The sequence below is a fragment of the Monodelphis domestica genome, chromosome X (genome assembly GCF_027887165.1).
Source record: "Monodelphis domestica isolate mMonDom1 chromosome X, mMonDom1.pri, whole genome shotgun sequence".
Lineage (NCBI taxonomy): Eukaryota > Metazoa > Chordata > Mammalia > Didelphimorphia > Didelphidae > Monodelphis > Monodelphis domestica.
Window position 1 is genome coordinate 87312408 of NC_077235.1, and position 18206 is coordinate 87330613.

The window sequence follows — 18206 nt, forward strand, 5'->3', positions numbered from 1 at the left end:
TGGAGCCTTGTGGAATTCTTGAACTCCTGCCAAGAACAGGTGCACAGACTGCAACCAAATAGAAACCAAGTGTCCTGCCAAGGTTCTGCCAACATTACTGATGCGCCCAAGGCCCCATAAGCTTACCACCAGATATGGGCAGCTGGGAGGCTCAGGGGAGAGAGAGCCATGCCTAGAGAGGGGAAGTCCTGAGTTCCATTGTGGCCTTCTCAGACACTTCCTAGCTGGGTGACCCTGGCCAAGTCACTTCACCTCCTTTGCCCAGCCCCGACTATTTTGGAAGCAATACTCAGTATACATTTGTAAACCCTAACCCTCTGTCTTGGAATCCATACTGGGTGTTGGTTTCAAGGCAGAGGAGCAGCAAGAACTAGGCAATGGGGGTGAAGTGACTTGGCCAGGGTCACCCATTGGAACCCAGGACTTCCCCTCTCTAGGCCTGGCTCTCAATCCACTGAACTACCCAGCTGCCCCTCAGTATCAATGCTAAGACAGAAGGCAAAGGTTTTACAAATGGTCTTAAAAAGATCCCTCATTCTCCAGGGCCATTCCAATAGGACTTTTCATGGAAAATCTTGGGCTTTTGAGGTTTCGGAAAAGCTCCCCCAGGTAGATTACGGGCTGCCCTACTCCGTGCCCCAGAGAGGGAGTTGCTAGAGCTCCTGAGAGAAGAATCCCCTGATGTTATGTAGGGAGCTAGGGGGATTGAGCGCCGAAGACCCCGAGTTCTAATCCTGCCTCAGATGGCCAAGTTACTTCACCTCCATTTGCCTCCATTTCCTCATCTGTAAAATGGGAATCACAGTAGTTCCTACCTCCTAGGGTTGCTGTGAGGATCCAACAAGCTCCTATTTGGAAGATGCCTGGTTCACGGTAAGTGTGCTCTAAAGGCTAACCATTTGGTTCCAGGGGGCTTTGGATTGAGGAGGGGTATTGAGGAATCCCACCCTTCACTGGAAAAGCACCTTGAGCCCAAAGGGATCCATCCAGATTATCATCTTGGTCTGAAGTGAACCACTTCCGGTTGGTTATTACAGGGAGAAGCCAGGAGCACACCTTGGTCAAAAGCTCAACGGCCACTGAGAGAGAACTAAGGGATCCCCAAGGAGGGGCGGGCCCCCACCCGGCACTCCTAGCTCTGCGGAAGAGTAAAGGCAGAACCCTGGCCAAAGAAGCTGTATCATGCGTCACTCTGCTCGAGACGCAGGAGGGGTGAGTGAGCTTGCTATCCCCGGAACTTCTGCTCTTGCCAATCTGGCACGGGTCTACCTTCTGGACCTCTGCCTCTGCTTCTTTTCAGTCCTCAGTCTTTGAAGGGAGCCAAGCCAACTGAATAACCCTCAGTTCCATTGGGGAGGAAAGGGGCAACAAGCAGAGTCTCGCTCAAAGACGGAGGCCAGATACCAAGCCGTTCCTTGGCTCTCCTTGCCCTCGGGATGCCGGGAGGTCCGTCCGTTGGCAGTGGTGGCAGCAGCTGCTACTCGAGTGGGGAAAGCACGTGCTCTCTGTATTTGGCCCCTCTCTGGTTGTCGGGATAGTGATTGTGGGGTAGGATATTCCCAGCTAGGGGCAAAGGCTCTCTTGAAACTCATTCGACTAGTTTCTTTCATTAAACGTCTTTTTCTTGGAGCTCCTGGAAAGGCAGCCTGGGGGCTCCCAAGCAAAGCTACTTCCTGGCCCCCAGCCCCATGGCACACCTCCCACTGGAACAGGCCCGAGGTCTGGGGGTGCCCACGGGAGGAAGGGGAAGGACGTACCTGATTCCCTCTTTGATCCACAGTTTCTTTGCGGCATATGAGGAGGGGCCCAATGAGGCCTGAAGCCAGGTCTCGTTGGGCATCGACGGAGCTGTAGTAGTACCTTGTCAGGCACGGCGGGTCTGCTTGGGTCGGTCCCTCCTCCAAAGTCACGTCCCATTTATACTTGAACGTCTCGCCCGGCAGGATGGGCACGTGCTTGATGTCTTTCACACCTACCCCCAGCCAAGGCAAGAAACAGCAACAACCTTAGGAGATGTGAGGAACCACACATGGGAATGCCAGCTTATGGGCATCCCTTGATAGGCAGAGCAAAACGTCACTCCCCACGTTCCGTTCCGAGAATCCTCCGCTTAGAGATCCAGGAGCTTGAGGAAGCCGTAGGACTGAGCTGTCCCCATCCCTCCCCCCGCCCCAAGCAGATCCAGAGAATATGCCAGGCCAAATCCTGATGGGCAAGTTCACAGCAAAATCCCAGGGAGTCACTTCTCTAGCCCAAGGTGCTGAATGGAGACAGAACCATCCCATGGCGCTGGGGACAGTGTCTGGCCCAGAGCAGGCATGAGGGAGAGAGCCTGTGACAAAGGGCAAGAACTGGCACAAGGGAACAGCGGTCCAATTCCATGGAGCAGAGCCAGGGCACCCGGAGGAGAGGACCTGGGACCAGAGGAGGGCGTTTTGAGATAGGGAGAGGCCACAGGCCCAAACTCAGAAGCAAGCGGCAGCAGTGCAGCTCTGACCACAGGTCAAGAGGAGGGTCTGGATTCTGGCCTCCACCTGGTTGGGAAGCCAGCAGTGGACCAATAAGGGAGGAACCGAGACCAAAAGGGAGCCTACAATTCCAACTGACAGTAGCCAGAAGCATCTACTGTTGCTCAGACCTAAACTCGGGTCAGGGGCTCACAGAGCTCAGGCCGGGGGCAGTAGTCAAACTTTGCCCTGGCTTAGATGACTTCAGGAGCACTGAAAGCTTGCAGGTCCTGAGGCTGAGCTGTCCCCGAGATCCTGAGGAACACCACATTCAGAACCCCCAAGAGCAGCTTTGGGCCTGACCCAGATGCTCCCTGCACAAGAACACCAACCTGGAATAAGATCCAGAATGAGGAAGGAGACTGGCAAAAAGAATCTCACCCTAAAAAGATTATGCGCCCTCAGGCCACAATCCCAGAAGAAGTCAATGACAGCTCCCAAAAAGCCTCAAGCAAAGCCTCAAAGAAAAACACAGCTTGGGCACAGGTTCGACTAGAATTCTCGGAAGAGATGAAGTAAGAACTTTTTCCAACAGGTTGAAAATATTGTCATCATGGTTTTTGATCAATGAAATGAGGGTGCTTGAGGGGAAAAATTGGAAAGGAAAGGACAGCTATGGAGGAGAGGAGAGAATTGGAAAGAGACTTGACAGTTTGGCACAAAAGGTACAAAACCTGCCTGGGTGACAAACACCCTGAGAAAAGTCATTAAGAGCCAGTGGTGGTTCAAATCCGACCTCAGATACTTCCTGGCCACGTGACTCACCTCAAACAAGTCACTTAACCCCAGTTGCCTCACCCTTATTCATCTTCTGCCTTGGAACAGATACTTCTTATCCAGTCTAACATAGAAGGTAAGGGTTTAATAAAAAAAGAAAAAGAGTCATTGGTAACTTTGGTGAGTGGCTGGACCTGGAGTCAGGAAGACCTGAGTTCAAATCTGGTCTCAGACATTTACTAGCTGGGCAACACTGTGAAAGTTGCTTAACTCCGTTGCCCTGGTTTCCCTGTCTGTAAAATGAACTGGCAAAGGAAATGGCAAACCACTCAATATCTTTGCTGAGAAAACCCCAAATGAGGTCACCCCAGAGGCAGTGGAGACTGAAATGGTTGACTTTGAAGAGAGTAGTTTCCCTCAAATTCTAAGGTCAGAAGCTCCACAAGTGTAGCCACAAGAGCAGAAGAGATGCAGGATGACACTTAGCAAGGCATGGAAGGCTCGAGTGAGGGGTTTTTGAGGCTGAGGGAGACATGGGTGTGACATGGCCGTGTCTGCAGGCATCTGGGAAGAAGCAGGGAAAGATGACTAGAAGACGAGGGCTGCCCTGCAGCATGAATTGGTAAGGGTAGAAGGATTGCCTGGCATCAGTGAGAGCCCAGTCGTCATATCTATGTAACATAAACCTGTTGGAATGACTGATTTTCTGTGCCTTTGTTCAGCCGTCCATTAGGAGGCAGCAAGATGGGCAATGGTGGGAGTGGCCTAAAGCTTGCCAGGATGAGGTCAACAATATTTTAAGGGGTCTAGGGACTTAAGAGAAGAGGACGATGTAGGCCAAGGGGGCAAAGTGGCAGAAAGAGGCAACTCTAGTGATGGTCTGGGATAGAACTGAGGGCACAGTGTGGATAAAGAATTGGGTTCCGGAAGGGAACACAGAAGCGGAAAGCCAACCAATACTGCTCAGAGAAGATGATTTCAGAATTTTTGAACATGGACATGGTGCATGTGGGGGTGATGGCCATTTTTGTGTGGGGCCAAGGGGGAACAGGAGAATATTAGGTCGTTGCAAGTGAGTAGGTCAAGGAACTGAGTGGTTAGGGTGTCTGGGGGAGAGACAATATGTCTGTTGAAGGAGTTGGGGAGGAGAGAAGAATAGGAGCCAGGTCCAGAACTCATGGAGAAAGGAAGGTGAGTTGGTTTCCCATGGAAGAGGCATGCCCAAGGGAGGAGGGCCCAGTGGAAATGGCCAGTGGTATTGGTTGGAACTTTGGGGTGGGAGGGTTGAGGGGAATGGAAGGGAGTTGGATGATGTCCTCCGGACACTCACAATCACTGGATGGGTGCCTTCCTGGTTTTCTCCTAACATGGCAAGGCCAAGGCCACCAAGACGTCCCCAGGGCTAGGTGGGGAGCGAATGACAAAGAGTTGAAAAAGAAGGAAGGTACCTATGGCTAAAGGGAGGCAGGGATGTCCAACAGCTCTTTCATTTCCCCAAAGGTCACTTGAAGTCAGGGGACCAAATAGAATGGAATAAGCCTACGCCCACACCCCAGACCTGTTGCCCATACCACATTTGGCTGAGAGGTTAGAAGTTGTGTATTTTATCTAGTTTTTCAAAGGAGTACTGCGGAGAGGGCCCCGACCATGAGTTGCCCAAGGATCTTTCCACCTCTGACTGGAGAAGCACATCATCCATTGGGCTGGAACCCAGCCAGACCAGCTCCTCCAGCTTGGAAGAAGGGAAAGGGGCCAATTCCCCTGGGGTCGTTAAAGGGCATGGAGGTGTGCCACGCTTTGGAGGGTTAGAAGAGGAAAGTTCACAAATCCTGACATTTCCCCATAGATCGTGGGCTCAGAGAATGGCTGGAGCACTCGGGGCCATCCTCCATGTAGCTGTCAAAGTAGTCTTCCTAAAGAGTGGATCGGAGGATGTCCCCCCCTCCTCAAGAAACTACACTGGCTCCCTAGCATCTCCAGGATCGACCCAAAAATGCTCTAGGCAGCCTTCAGAGCCCTTGAGGACTTGGCTGTTCCTCTAACATCACGCCGTGTCTCTTGAGTCCAGGCATTTTCCCTGGCTGTCGCCATGCTTGGAACTCTCTCCTTCCAGTCCCTGCTCTGTCAGTACTTAGAAAGCAACATCTGGGCGACAGCTTTGAGCCTCTTGGGATCATTTTGCTGATTACTCTGAGGACACTGGAGAGTTGGGGGCCCGTGATCACCTCCTGGGCTGCCTCACCCTGCAAGAGTCTCGGTTTCCTTCAAGCTTTGTTTCCTTGACTGCAAGATTGGAGAATTGGAACCATAGGGGTGGAAGGGCCTTCTGAAGCCCTCTGGTGTGTGTAGCCAGCGTGGACGTGCAGCCCAACCCAGGCTCTTACCTTTAGGCAGCCGCCCCGAATGCAGAGGACTGACGCTGGTGAGGCCATGAGGGTAAATATTGTATGGTCTGCTGGCTAAGTTTTTGAATACGATCTGAAAGAACAAAGGAGACGTTGGTTCCGGTTCTAGGACAATGAGGGGCTGCTGGGTGCTGCAACATATTCAAGGAGAGGCAAGTTCAAATCCAGCCTCAGATACTCACTGTGTGATTCTGGGCAAGTCATATAACAGCTGTTTGCCTCAGTTTCCCCATCTGTAAACCGGGGCTAATAACAGCACCAACCTCCCAGCGTTGTAAGGAGAAGAGGAGATCAGCTTTGTAAAGCACTTAGCACAGCGATATAGAGGACATTTCCGGAAGAAGATGTCCTGACATGTTCAGAATCCCCGCCCCGCCCACCATTCACCGGTGAGAAGGCTGGGGTGGCAGAGAAGCCCAAGGGGGCCAAGTTATTTCTACCTTGAGGAAGTCTTGCATTGACATCGCCTCAGCCCTGAATGATTATTGCAAGAGTCTGATGGTTGGTCTTTTTGCCCCCCACTCCCCAGCCTCTCCCCACTCCAGTCTATTCGTCTCTAAAAAGAAATAACAACCATGGAAACTTCCGAGGTGGGGCTAGAGTTGCCAGAGTAATAGTCTTGAAGTATGCCAACTCCCCCTCAATGGCCTCCGATGCCTCCCTATGACTAACCCCAACCCTAAAACCCTGTTCGGCTTTCTCCTTTAAGCCCCATCTTCTTTCCGTCTTCGAATCAAGACTCATTATTGGTTCCGAGGCAGAAGAGCGGTAAGGACGAGGCTGTGGGGTTCAGTGACTTATCCAGGGCCACCCAGCTGGGAAGAATCTGAGGGCAGATTGGAACCCAGGACCTCCTGGCTCTCTGTCCACTAAGCCACCTAGCTGCCCACTCCAGCCCTGGCTTAAAATCAAAGGATGAGGATGTAGAACTGGAAGGGGCCTTAGGCATCGACTAGTCTGAGCTCTCATTTTCAAGAGCTGAAAAGCTGAAATAGAGAGGAAGGGAAATGATTTGCCTAAAGTCACATGGGCAGTAACTGGCAGAGATGGCCTGGGGACTCCAATCCAGCCCCTCTTCCAGCTCAATTTAGCAGGTTCCCTCTCCCTCTTACCAAGAGTGTGTCACCAACTTCTCCATAAAGCAAAGGTCCCAAGATGCCCGATTCATGCTGACTAGACTGAGGAGTCTTGAAGGTTTCATCTGTGTAGGCCACATAGCGGGCTTTCTTGTATTTCCTGCCAAGCCCCTGCAGGTGGCCGTTCAGATAACGGTTTTTAGAACCTCTACGGAGAAGGAAAAAGGCCGGGGAGTTGGCACCAAGCTATCATCACTCATCCAAAGGGAAGAACGAGGGGCTGAAATTGAGCTGAGGGTCTCTAAGCAAGGCAAGCTTGTGTAGCTAATCCCAGGAGGTGGGGCTGCCAAGGACCTCGAAGAAGGCTTCCACCCTGGTCCCCATCAGCCTGAACATAGAACCAGGAAGGGTTCCAGATCTTATTGTGTTTGAGCTGACCCTCCTCAGTCCTAGAAGGTGGTTACTTGCAGCTATTATTGGCCCCATTTTACAGAAGGGGAAACTGAGCTCGAGAGGGCTAGAGTGATTTGTCTGATGTCACATTGGCACTAAGTGGCTGGAGCCTGGAATCCTCATCCTCGGTCCTTGGAGCCATCTGCCCCCAGTATGGTCACAGTGGGATAGAAGGGGACAACCCCTGTCTGCTCTCAGCTACCGTGGCACGTGCGTGCGTGTGTGTGGCTGTGGCGGGGGGTCTGTTTAGAAGATACCTTCTGGGTGTCTCCAAATAGAGGGAAAGAGTTCCTCAGCTGTGACAAGCTCCACCCCACATAGAGCCTCAGATTCTGGGGTGACAGGGATGCCTTTGGAGCAGGGGTCCAAGAGCGAGGGCCGGACCCTCAGAGGGGAGCAGGCGAGGCCTGCTTCCCCTTGCTCTCTGGTTCTTCCAACTCACCCGGCTGAGGGGTCAGCAAGGGCTGCGGGTGCATAGTCCCAGTCGACCTCTTGCACTGCAATGTAATGAAACCATGCTTTGGGGTGCTTCTTGGCCACTGAGCGGGCTTGTAGGAAGGAAGACGTGCCCCCGCCACCGCCGCCGCCAGCCATCAGGAACACCTGAGTGTCTTCCTCATAGTCATCGTAGTAAGCCTCGGGATCCTTGTGCATCCGAACCTGGGGCTCCTCCGGACAGGCTTCCACGTGGACAGAGGCCTCCATGCCATCTTGGGTACGAGGAGACAAGGCTCTCTTAGCAGAAGGCCTGAGAGCGTGTCCTGCGTGAGAACAGCGCCTGCAGCACAGCTGGCACCTCTTTGCCCACCTCCCCTTTGATCCCTTGGCTGCCCACCAGATCCCAAGTCTCTACTTTGGCCTTCCCCCAGCCTTTGTCTCCTCCAGCCCTCAAATCCCAAGGGTCCCTGGGCCATTCTTGAGTACATCCGTGTTGTCTCTCTCTGGCACAGATGCACTGCCTCCAGCCTCCTGGATCTTGCCTGTGTGGCTCCCCCTGCCCAGAGTGCTCTCTCGCCCTCAGGCCTTCAGTATGCAGGGGTTCTTGACCGAAAGGGCATGGGAGGGGGCACTTAGGGCTTGCCAAGCTCTTTCCTTCCTGGTGAGCTTGTGAAAGAAAAGCCATCCTACAACTACATGGGCAGGAAGGTGCCTTGCTGAGTCCCCCTTCTCAGTCTGATCTGCTCCCATGTTTCCTCTTTGCCGCTCTCTGGCCCCAAAGAGGGAGACGGTGGAGTGACTTTGGCCTCTGTCCCAGCCCACCCTCAGTCTCCCTTGATTGTCTCCTCCTTTGTTGGCCTTTGCTGCTCTCTCGCCACTTTTGCCAGGCAGGAATCCCCCCTCCCCACCACACACCAAGGATGAAGGCAGTTATGCCCACAGGAATATTGCCCTCTACTCTGGAAGACCCACATCTGTCCTCTTTTCAGCTTTGGTTATGGGAAACAGCCAGTGGACCAGGCTGCAATAGTATTGGGAGACCAGTAGGGGTTGCCATTGACTCTCCGCTCTAGGAGTCCTTCGCCAGCTGTGCTAGGACAGTCCATCTGTTGTCTGTCACTTGGGTCATTTTTCAGTTGTGTCTGATTCTGCGGGACCCCCTTTGGGGTTTTCTTGGCCAAGACATTGGAATGTTGTGCCATTTCCTTCTCAGGTTCATTGTACAGATGAGGAAACTGAGGCCAACGGGTTGAAGTGACTTGCCCAAGGTCACAGAGCTAGTGAGTGTCTGAGGCCAGAAGATGGCCTTCCTAACTCCAGGCACCGTGCCACCTAGCTGCCCCCACAGGACTTCTAGCACCTTTGCCATGCAGCCATAGCATGGGACTCTCAATAATAATTCAGCCGTAACTAACTTGCTGTCGTGTTTTGAAGGAGGGACCAAGAGCCTAGGGAAAGAAGAGCAGAAAGGCCCAAAGAAGAGCATCTGGGCCCCGGGAGAGTTCTTCTGGGCCTGTTTCCCACCTGCCCATTGGCAACGGCTCTTCTCATCGGGGGCTTGGAAAGACACCACTCCTTTGGGCTCTGCCAAGGGAGGAGGAGAAGCTCAAGGCTCTGGCTCAGCCTCCAAGAGAAGGAAGCAGCTCTGCTGGGAAGGAGGCGGGTCCTCTCAGCTCTGAGGCCGCTTTCCCACAGATGGGGCTGGAGAGCTCTGGGGCTGGGCTCAGTTCTCAGAGGTTCTGCAGCATCACCTAGAGCTTATCTAGACTGCCTGCCTGGAAGGCAACCTTGGAGTTTGTGAGAACTCCCACCTGCTTGCCAGCGGGCAGGGTGCCACAGCTGGCTTGAACAAAGGCTCTTGGGATCTCAGGCTCAGGCCCAAAGAGGGCTAGGGAGGTGGCATTCTCTCTGACCTCGGCTGGGGGATTGGGTTCCGTTCTAGGTAGCACATCTGAAGAATGCCACTAAACCTAAGAGGGTGCAGAGGGAGTGGGGTCAAGCTAGACAGAGCTCTTGAGGCCAGGGAGGATGAGGATCCGTGGGCAGAATTTAGCTTGGAAGAAGAGAAGACTCAGGGCTCCGGGGAGCTGCCTTTGAGAACCCGAAGGACCAACAGGAGAAGGGGGACCGGACTTGTTCCTTTGGGCCCCACAGGGCAGAATGGAGAGCAAGGAATGCAAGGGGAGAAGAGACAGGTTTGGGCTTGGCGAAAGGAAAACAATGTTCTAGCACTCTGAGGGGACCAGATGCAACATTCGACCTGGCACATTCCTTGTGTCGAAATGGCCAATAGGGCCTGAACACCCACTTGCCAGGATGTGGGAGTGGAGACGGAGATCAAGGCCTGTGTCCACCACGAGACTATGTGCCCCCCCCCCCAATCCACGGTGAGTCTTCTACTACAATTCGATTTGGGGATCCCTTCAGGGGTCCCCTAGACATTACCATGTTGGTGAGACGGGATCTGGCAAAACATTAGGAAGTGGCCGGTGTCCATCGGCAGCGTCTGAGCAGTGAGGAAGGTGGCCGGGGAGATCTCCAGGGAGGTGAGGCGGTGATTCCTCACGAGGAATGTGTGGCTTTCCAGGAAAATTGAGTGGACTTCAGGAGTGGTGCCCATCCCGATCACGTGCCAATGGATCAGCTTCCTGTGACACACCACCAGATCTGCAAGCGATCAACCAACCAATCGATCGATCAGAGAGTTTCTGCAGCCCCTCCTGGCACTGGAGCCACAGAGTCCCGAGTGCTTTTTGACCTCAAAGACCTTCCATCCCAACCAAAGCCACAAGATGCACAGATGTGTATCAGCTTGCTACATGATGGATACAAATGGACTCGCCATCCCCTCTCCCTCCCTTCTCCCTTCCTCCTGTCCCTTCGTCACCTTCTCACCCCCATTTGGCCTGGGCCCTGTGCTCTTATCCTGAGTTTGCTCCTAAGCCAGGGTCAGAAATGGGGAGGCAGCCCCATTGGCCCTTTCCTGAGGCCCCGCCATTTGGGCCACTCGAATTCACAGAAAACACCGGACCCTGGTTCCCACCTTTGGAAGCTCACAGTTAGTCCAGGGGAGGTGGGAGCTCAGACCATATCTCGTGCTGCCACCCCCACCCCCAGCCTCTCCCTGCCCCTTTCTAGACACGTAGTAGAGAAGTTTCTGGCCTAGAAGGAAGTGGCTGGTCATGTGCAAACTGCCCCAAAGATCAAAGGAGCTATCAGATATTAACCCAAAAGCCCAGCTCCAGAACAGGGGCCCAAGCAGGGAAGCCACCTAGATACTGCTGGTGGTCTCCCCAACAAATTCCAGACAGCTGTGTACCAACTGATGCTCGGGACGGGGCAGCTTGGGCATTTCACTGATGACTTGGAGAGGGTCTGCCTGTGTTCACGAGCGAAGCCCAAGGTGACTCCAAGGCCCTCAGGCTGCCGCCCAGAGGGAGACCTCTTCGCCCTCCAGCTGCTCCATGCTGCCAAGGGCACCAGGCTGTCATCCGTGGTTCCAGGAGTCCCAGTTCTGCCTCTCCCCTATGGTCTGCCTGCCTTCACTAGCCCATCCCATGTCCCTCAACCTCTCTCCTCTGGACCCCCTTCTGCTCTTCGCCCCAGTACCCTTGGTGCCTAACTGCAGCGTGCTTGCTGCCCCGTTCTCCGCTCCCAGTGGTGGCCTTTCTTAGCCAGTGCTCGAAGATTCCGGCTGGTCTGCCCCCACTTCCAAATTTCAGAAACTGAGGCAGCCCTCTGCCCAGAAAGAACCATGGGGCAGGGCCAAACAAAGTGAGGGTCCCACGAGGCCACAAGAGGGGCTCCCTGGTGGAGCCTGGACCACACTCGGCATTAGCCTTTCCATCCTCTCGCATTTCCTTGGTCTGCTTTCCCTCCCCTCCTTCCTCATGGCCTTCCATCTTTCCCTTCCTTGCTAACATGGATTTCAGCATTTTCTCGAAACCCTGCCTGAAGATGCAGCAGATGTGGCCTCATTCCTCTCTGGCTGGCCCTCCTGAGCCACAGAAGGGAAGCCCTTCCTTCCCTGTCCATCCCTGCCTCCCAATGAAGCATTCGTCCTCCTGAGTCCCTGGTGATTCGAAGGGACCCTCAGAGGAGGGGGAATGTTGGCACCCAAGACTAGGGCTACCAAAAGAGGCGGGGTGTCCAGGCAGCCTCAGGGTCCAAGTGGCAGGAGCACAGAGTTCAGCCAGCTCTGGAGCTAGCCACAAGACCCCAAGGAGCTGGTACTAGCAACAGGAGAGGACAATGAGCTGACCTAGGAAGGTGGTAGCCACCCTCACTCAGAGGCTCTGCTTGCCATAGAGCAAGCAGGAGAGCTGGAAGGGAGCAGAGAACTAGCCTATCAGGCTCCCCCTCTCAGTTTGGAGACTTTGGCATCCCAAGGAGGGGCCCTAGATACAGCAGACTATCATAATCACTACTTCCATTTTTCTAAGGCTTTGAGGGTCTGAAGAGCACCTCACCACAGCCCTAGAAAGTCAGGCCTGTTACTGTCCCATTTTACAGCTGAGGAAACTGAGTGCTAAGTGATCTAATCGAGTAAGTATCCAAGAAGAGCTCTGACTGACCATCTAGCCCTCTTAACCCCACTGGGCCATGGCCAAGAGTAGAGAAGTTCATTGCACTCAGAAGGGCTGCCCCACCCTGGGGAGGGTGATATTGCCATCTGGGACACCTGCTGGGCCAACAGGCCCAAAGCATCTGTTGTGGCCTTTGTTGTGAGATGAGCCAAAAGGTCCCCACTGTATGCACAAACTGAGAGAAGGGAAGGGACTTGCCCAAGGTCAAACAGCTAGTAAGTAGGTAGGCCAGCGAAAAGCTGAGGCAACAGAAGCTCAGGGACTTTGTTGCATTCGTCCATGGTTAGTCAGTAGCAGAGCTGGGACTAAAGCTCTGAGAAATCCCAGAGTTAAAGGTAAAGAAGCAATCTGGCTGTAGCTCTTCATTTTGTGGAAGCCCAGAGACATTGAGGAGACACTTGCCTGGTGTCATCCAGAGCCAGGATTAGAACCCGGCTCTCCAGTTTCCTAGTCCTGGGCACTCACTCTCTCAGTTCTCTTCACTCTCCAACTAGGGCTCTTTCTACTGGACAACCCTAAATGCCCAGCCTTGCCTTCAGGAGACTCCAGCTCCCCTTGGGCTTCCTTTCCTGCCTTTGGTTTGCCCCTCAGGGGCCCCAGGGCACCTGGTCTTTCTCTTCTCTGGCCTGGTCCCCAAACCCCTATGCATTTGCCCCCACCCCATCCCTTGAGCTCCCCTCTAGCTTTCCTCCTCCTCCCAGCCGAGTGCCTATGCTCACTGTCTTGGCTTCCTGTTCCCTCACTCCTCGACCCTTTACCATCCAGCTGTGAGCCCCAACTCCCCTGAAACTGTTCTTCGGGGAGGCCAATGGCTTCTTAATGGTGAGATCCAGAGGCCTGTGCATCTCAGACCTCGTCTCCCTGGTTTCTCTGTAGCGTCTGGCCATTCCAAAGGCCTGGCTACTCTTCCTCAGCCTTCCTCATGTAGCTCTTTCCTGTTTCTCTTCTTCCCTCTCTGACTCCTGGTTCTCCTTTCCTGCCCCCATCTTCCACATCCTCCCTCCAGAGGAGATCCACCAAGACTCTGGCCTGGACCTTCTTCTTTCTCTACTCCTTGTCTCTTGGTGACCCCATTAATGGCTCCCAGGTCTAAAAATTCTCTCCCTGTCACCCCCCTCCCTCTCTCTCTTCTGTCTCTCTGTCTCTGTCTCTCTCTCCTCTCTGTCCTTCATTTTCTCTGTCTGTCTGTCTCTTGTTCTGTCTCTCTCCCCGTCTGTTGGTCACCTTGTCTCCCCCTCTATTCTCTCTCTTCCTCAACTTCTCTCTGTCCTTCTCTCTCTGCCTGTCTCTCCCTCCCTCCCTAGCCAGTCACACTTGCTAGTCTTTCTCCTAAGCTCAAGCTGCATGTCTCCAAGGGACCGTCCCATAGATGGCTGTAGAATGCTGTCTAGCCTGGAGGACGTGACCTCCCAAGTCCCTTCTGGCTCTCCATTTTTTATCCCAGGATCTCCATCTGCAGCTGTCCCAGATGGCTGCCATTACCCTTGCCCCAGACCCCACAAAAGGGCCTTTCCTTGTTTTGCAGAGAGCAGTATGTACCATCCACTCAGTCACCCAAGTTCCTGTTCCTGACCTTGGCCACCCTCCTAGACTGATCTCTCTCCCTCCTCCCCTGCCCCATCTCCCACCCTAACCCTCCATTGGCACCAACATGGGAGGCTTCTGCCTCTCCCTCTTCTCACCCCCACCAGCCCTTCTCTGTGCCCCCACGGCCACCAGCCAAGATCCAGCCCTCTTCACTGACTGCGGCAGCCCCCATCGGTGTCCTTCGAAGCCGGCCTCCACCCAAGTCAGTTCTCACGCTTGCTGCTCTGTTCTAAGCCTATGGTGTGGCCATTCTTCCCTTTACCAGAGAAGACGGCCCATGTGCTTTCCCCAGACTTGGCATCCCATCTCCCATCTGCGTCCCTGGCACTGGCCAGCCCCTTGCCTCCCACACCAGGCCCCTTAGAATCCGGCGCTTGCTGCAAGAATGAATTGGTGTTGACGGAGCTCCAGAGAAGGGGCGCAGAATGCAGCTGCCATCTGGCGTTTGCTCCCTCGGGGTTCTGGTCGGCGCAACACGGAAACGTCTCACGTGTCGTTTGCCTTCTCAAGGGGTGGGGAGTGGAGGAACCAGGAAGACAATTGGGAATTCCACGTTTTCAAAATGAATGTCAGAAAAGGTCGTGACAAAGAAATCCCCTGCAAAAGCCCCCAGAATGGCTTCATGGCCACCCACCTCCTCCAGAAAGCCCTCCTCATTTGCTCATGGCTCCTGGTGCCCTCTTTCTCCTTGGATTACGTTTAGCCATTTCTTTGGTTCTGAGTCGCACCCCCGAGCAGAACATTAGCTCCTGGAGGCGGCCCAGTGCAGGAAGGTTTTTTGTCTTTGAGTGCCCAACTACAACGGGGCATTGGCCATTGTACCCCATTGTAGGGTTCATTGGCCTGACCAGGAAGGGCCTTTAGGGCTCTTGGGAAGGTTCTTGCCTACCTGGCAAAGACCCATTCGTGTAGCCATTGATCGTATGCACTTTGGGGGATGGTTTCTTGGCCCCATATGCCTGAGTCTGTGTCTTGGGGCCGGCTGCCTCGGAATGCCAGGTTTCCCCTGGAGGGAGAGAGAGGGCAGACAAGAAGATGCTCAGTAGGTTCCTTCGCCCCCGTCTCCCAGATTCATCATCGCTTCCAGTAATACCAAACACTGGGGACATGGCCCAGCTCCGAAGCACCACGGACAGACCCTAGTCTGGCCCGAACCCAGTGTGGAGCCTTAGCAGGATCGGCCTTCAGACAGGCCCCCTTCAGCGAGGCCAAGGCTGGACTGGCCCCCAATCCCCAGCTGCTCTCTCAGTGTCCCTCTGACCCAGGCTGTTCCGTGGGGTGGTCCAACGGCAAGTCGGGAGCTGTGGGCTCACCTTCATCGAAGACAGCAAAGAGCAGCACAAACTCCTGTAAGTGCTGTGCCCCGTCTCTGTCCAGACTTCCTAAAGGAGAGGAGAAGACGGACACCTTTGGTGGGCCTCAAAGGCCCCCCCCCCCCCCGTGAGAGGAGAGGAGTGCCCAGCTGGGACGTCTCCTGCCACTCTCTACTCTTCTAGGGAAGGGGGGGGGCGGGCCTGGGACTTCCCCACCAAGGACATGCATCCATTCATCCTCATTCTTTTCCGTGGGACCTAGCATCTGGGCTGTGCCCTAAGCAGCTCTGGCTCTTGGCAAACACTAAGCCCAAGAGCACCAACCGAGGCCTGGAATTCTGGGCAGTGCTCCAGGCAGCTGACTTTGAAGTCTCAATACATTCGTTCTCCAAGAGGGGACTCTCTCCACCTGCCAGAGTGAGGAAAGGAAAGGCATCTCTTCTTCCTCACTGAGATCTCAGGGTGCTCCTGCTAAATCTCCCGGGGCTGCCCCCAGGCATCTGGACTCAGACCTTGGTTCTGGGTGACCCTGTCTACTGAGGGGCTTGGACTGAATGGCCTTCAAGGCCCCTTGAGCTGTCTGGTCCCCTCAGGAGAAGCTTCTTAGGGCATTTTCCTGGGCTGCCATTCCCTGCCCATCATTCCTCCCCACCATCTGCCCTTCTCTTCTTTCCACTTATCTCCTTTTCTTCAAAACCCAACCTTTCTTTCTTAGAGTCCACACCAGGTGTTGGTTCCAAGGCAGAAGAACAGTGAGGGCTAGGCAATGGAGGTGAAGGGACTTGCCCAGAATCACCCAGCTGGGAAGGGTCCGAGGCCAGATTTGATCCCAGGACCTCCCGCCTCTCCATCCACTGAGCCACCTAGCTGCCTTTCCACTTACCTTCTTTACAGATCAGCAGAGCCCCAATCAAGCCCGTGTTCAGGTCCTTCACGGTGTCCACATGGGAGAGATAGGCATAGGTGAGGCATGGTGGGTCATGGTCCATGGGGCTGTTTTCCTTCAGGACCCGCCAGACATATGTGTAACTAGCACCTGGGGCTACTTTATCATCTTCCTTCTCTGCGCGAGTGGTCTGGTCATTGTACCTGGCCCCTGGAGCCATGAGAGGGAGGATGGTCAGACTGAGGCCCGACAGTATCCGGACTGCTGGATGATGGCCAGGCACAGAGTCTGTATCCTCGTGGCCCTGTTCAGTAATGGCGGGAAGCTTTGGAATGAGGGAAAGGGTGGAACAGCGAGCCATGAGCCGGAACTCAGCCAGCTAGTAAGTGTCTGTGGCTGGATTTGAACTCAAAAGGATGAGTCTTTGTGACTCTAGGCCCGGCACTCTATCCACACTGTGTGTGCTACCAGGCTCCCCCAGTAGTTTGAGTTTGGAGCTATTTGTGGGCTGTCTAAGTGGCAACATGGAAAGATTAGGGCTGTCATGTAACATGTGAAGAGAGATGATGGCTGCACCCATGTGAGTCAATGAGGGGGAGGAAGGGAGAGGGAGAGGAGAGGAGAGGAGAGGAGAGAAGGTGAAGCATCTGTACCAAGAAGACCCCAAGCAGAACCAAGAAGAGTCCATCACCTGGGACCCAAACCACTGAGAGCATCCGGAGTGCAGGCCCTCTCTCTGCAGTCAGCAAAGTGCCTCTCCCCCACTTTCTCTTGGCAAGTTGAACTTCAGAAATGTACCAGCAGTGAACTTCCCCTAAGCTCCATCCCATGGGACCCCTGGAAACCCCCTCTGGACTCCCAAAGGCTCCTAAGAGGCCCACTTCTCTGGGCTGGTCCTTTGTCACTTCGGGGTGCCATTGATTGCAGGAGAGTCTGCATCTTCAAGCACCGCTGATGTGGATGCTGGCCCCACGCCCCACGTACAGCACATTTGGGAAGGTCCCGGTGGCAGTCAGGGGCCCGCCCTCCAGCATCTTCCCCACAGCCGGCAGCGGCAAGAAGGCTGCCTGCCTGCCTCACTTACCCTCTGAGGCCTTCCAATAGGATACCCCAATGGCATGGAGGCTAACTGGGTGGGAAGCCATGTTCTTCAGAGTAATGAGCACTGTGTCATGGACCTCTGCCCGAATGGTAGGACCCAGGAGACCTGGAAGATGGAGACACTGTTGTTCCCCAGCCCAGCTCCCATGCAGTCGTTCTTATAAAGGGGGTGACCGTGGGGCGTGAGGGTTGAAAGGGGGGTTTGAACAGCCAAGCAAAAAGGCCAAAAGCTAAGCCTCCAGGTCTCGAAGGAAGACACACTGCAAGTTTGGGATGGTGAACAGAATGGGAATTTCGGTTCTTGGTTCAAGGCAATCCCAAGCTCACTGGGCAAGTCGAAGCACGCTAGAAAACTCAGGTGAACACTTGTGAGATACCTACTGTGTGCAAGGCAGACTTTGTAGTCAAAGCCCTGGGGCTCCATGGCCAAAAGGTGATCCTTGGGGGCAGCTAGATGGCTCAGTGGATAGAGAGCCAGGCTTAGAGATGGGAGGTCCTAGGTTCAGATCTGGCCTCAGCCACTTCCCAGATGTGAGACCCTGGGCAAGTCACTTGCCCCCCCACTGCCTAACTTTCAACACTCTTCTGCCTCGTGACTTCCATGATGGAAGGGGAGAGTTTACAAAATGGAACCCAAAGGACTGTTGTCTGAGAGAGAGAAGAGAGAAAGCAGATGAGCTAGCAGACATGCTCTGCTTTGTACCTCTGGGACCACGGCTGGAATCTGGGCCAGTTTGAGAAGCCACCATTTACAGGGGACACCAAAAAGATGGCGTTCGCCCAGACGAAGGCAATCTGGCTGGGGCCTAGTCACCATCTACCGGGTCTGAGAGGTAACAATTTCTCCTTTCCACTTCTAGGCCAAGGTCGAATTCAAAGACCAACAACGCCTTTGGGGCCTTCTCAAATCAAGGGGAGATGGAAGTCGGAGTGGGCCCGGAAGGAGACTAGGCCCAGCAAAGGCTGGGCCCAGTCCAGGCTGCTGCCGCACCAGAGCTCTCGGGCTTTGGGCCTCTGGCCTGTTGTTCCATTTGCCACTAAGCCATTTGCAGAGAAGGGGCCAAGGCAGTCCCCTCACCCGAAAGCCCCAGGCTCACTTCACTTCCTGCCTCTGCTCCTGTCTTAGTCATTGCACAA

The 18206-nt window shown here is 54.3% G+C and overlaps 1 protein-coding gene across 3 annotated transcripts in view; it reads right to left on the bottom strand.

Annotated features, from left to right (window-relative positions):
- The window catches only part of F8 (coagulation factor VIII), a 71414-nt gene that overhangs the window by 38610 nt on the left and 14598 nt on the right, over window positions 1–18206 (bottom strand). For 2 of the 3 annotated variants that reach the window (XM_056809881.1, XM_056809879.1), the window contains exons 3-11: window positions 17053–17175; window positions 15966–16178; window positions 15083–15151; window positions 14659–14775; window positions 10042–10263; window positions 7601–7919; window positions 6742–6913; window positions 5609–5702; window positions 1758–1972 (exon numbers count right to left, since the gene is read on the bottom strand). In XM_056809881.1, coding sequence (XP_056665859.1) covers window positions 1758–1972; window positions 5609–5702; window positions 6742–6913; window positions 7601–7919; window positions 10042–10263; window positions 14659–14775; window positions 15083–15151; window positions 15966–16178; window positions 17053–17175 — 1544 coding nt within the window. The remainder of the gene's footprint in view (window positions 1–1757; window positions 1973–5608; window positions 5703–6741; window positions 6914–7600; window positions 7920–10041; window positions 10264–14658; window positions 14776–15082; window positions 15152–15965; window positions 16179–17052; window positions 17176–18206) is intronic. The other variant, XM_056809880.1, reaches the window with a different exon arrangement.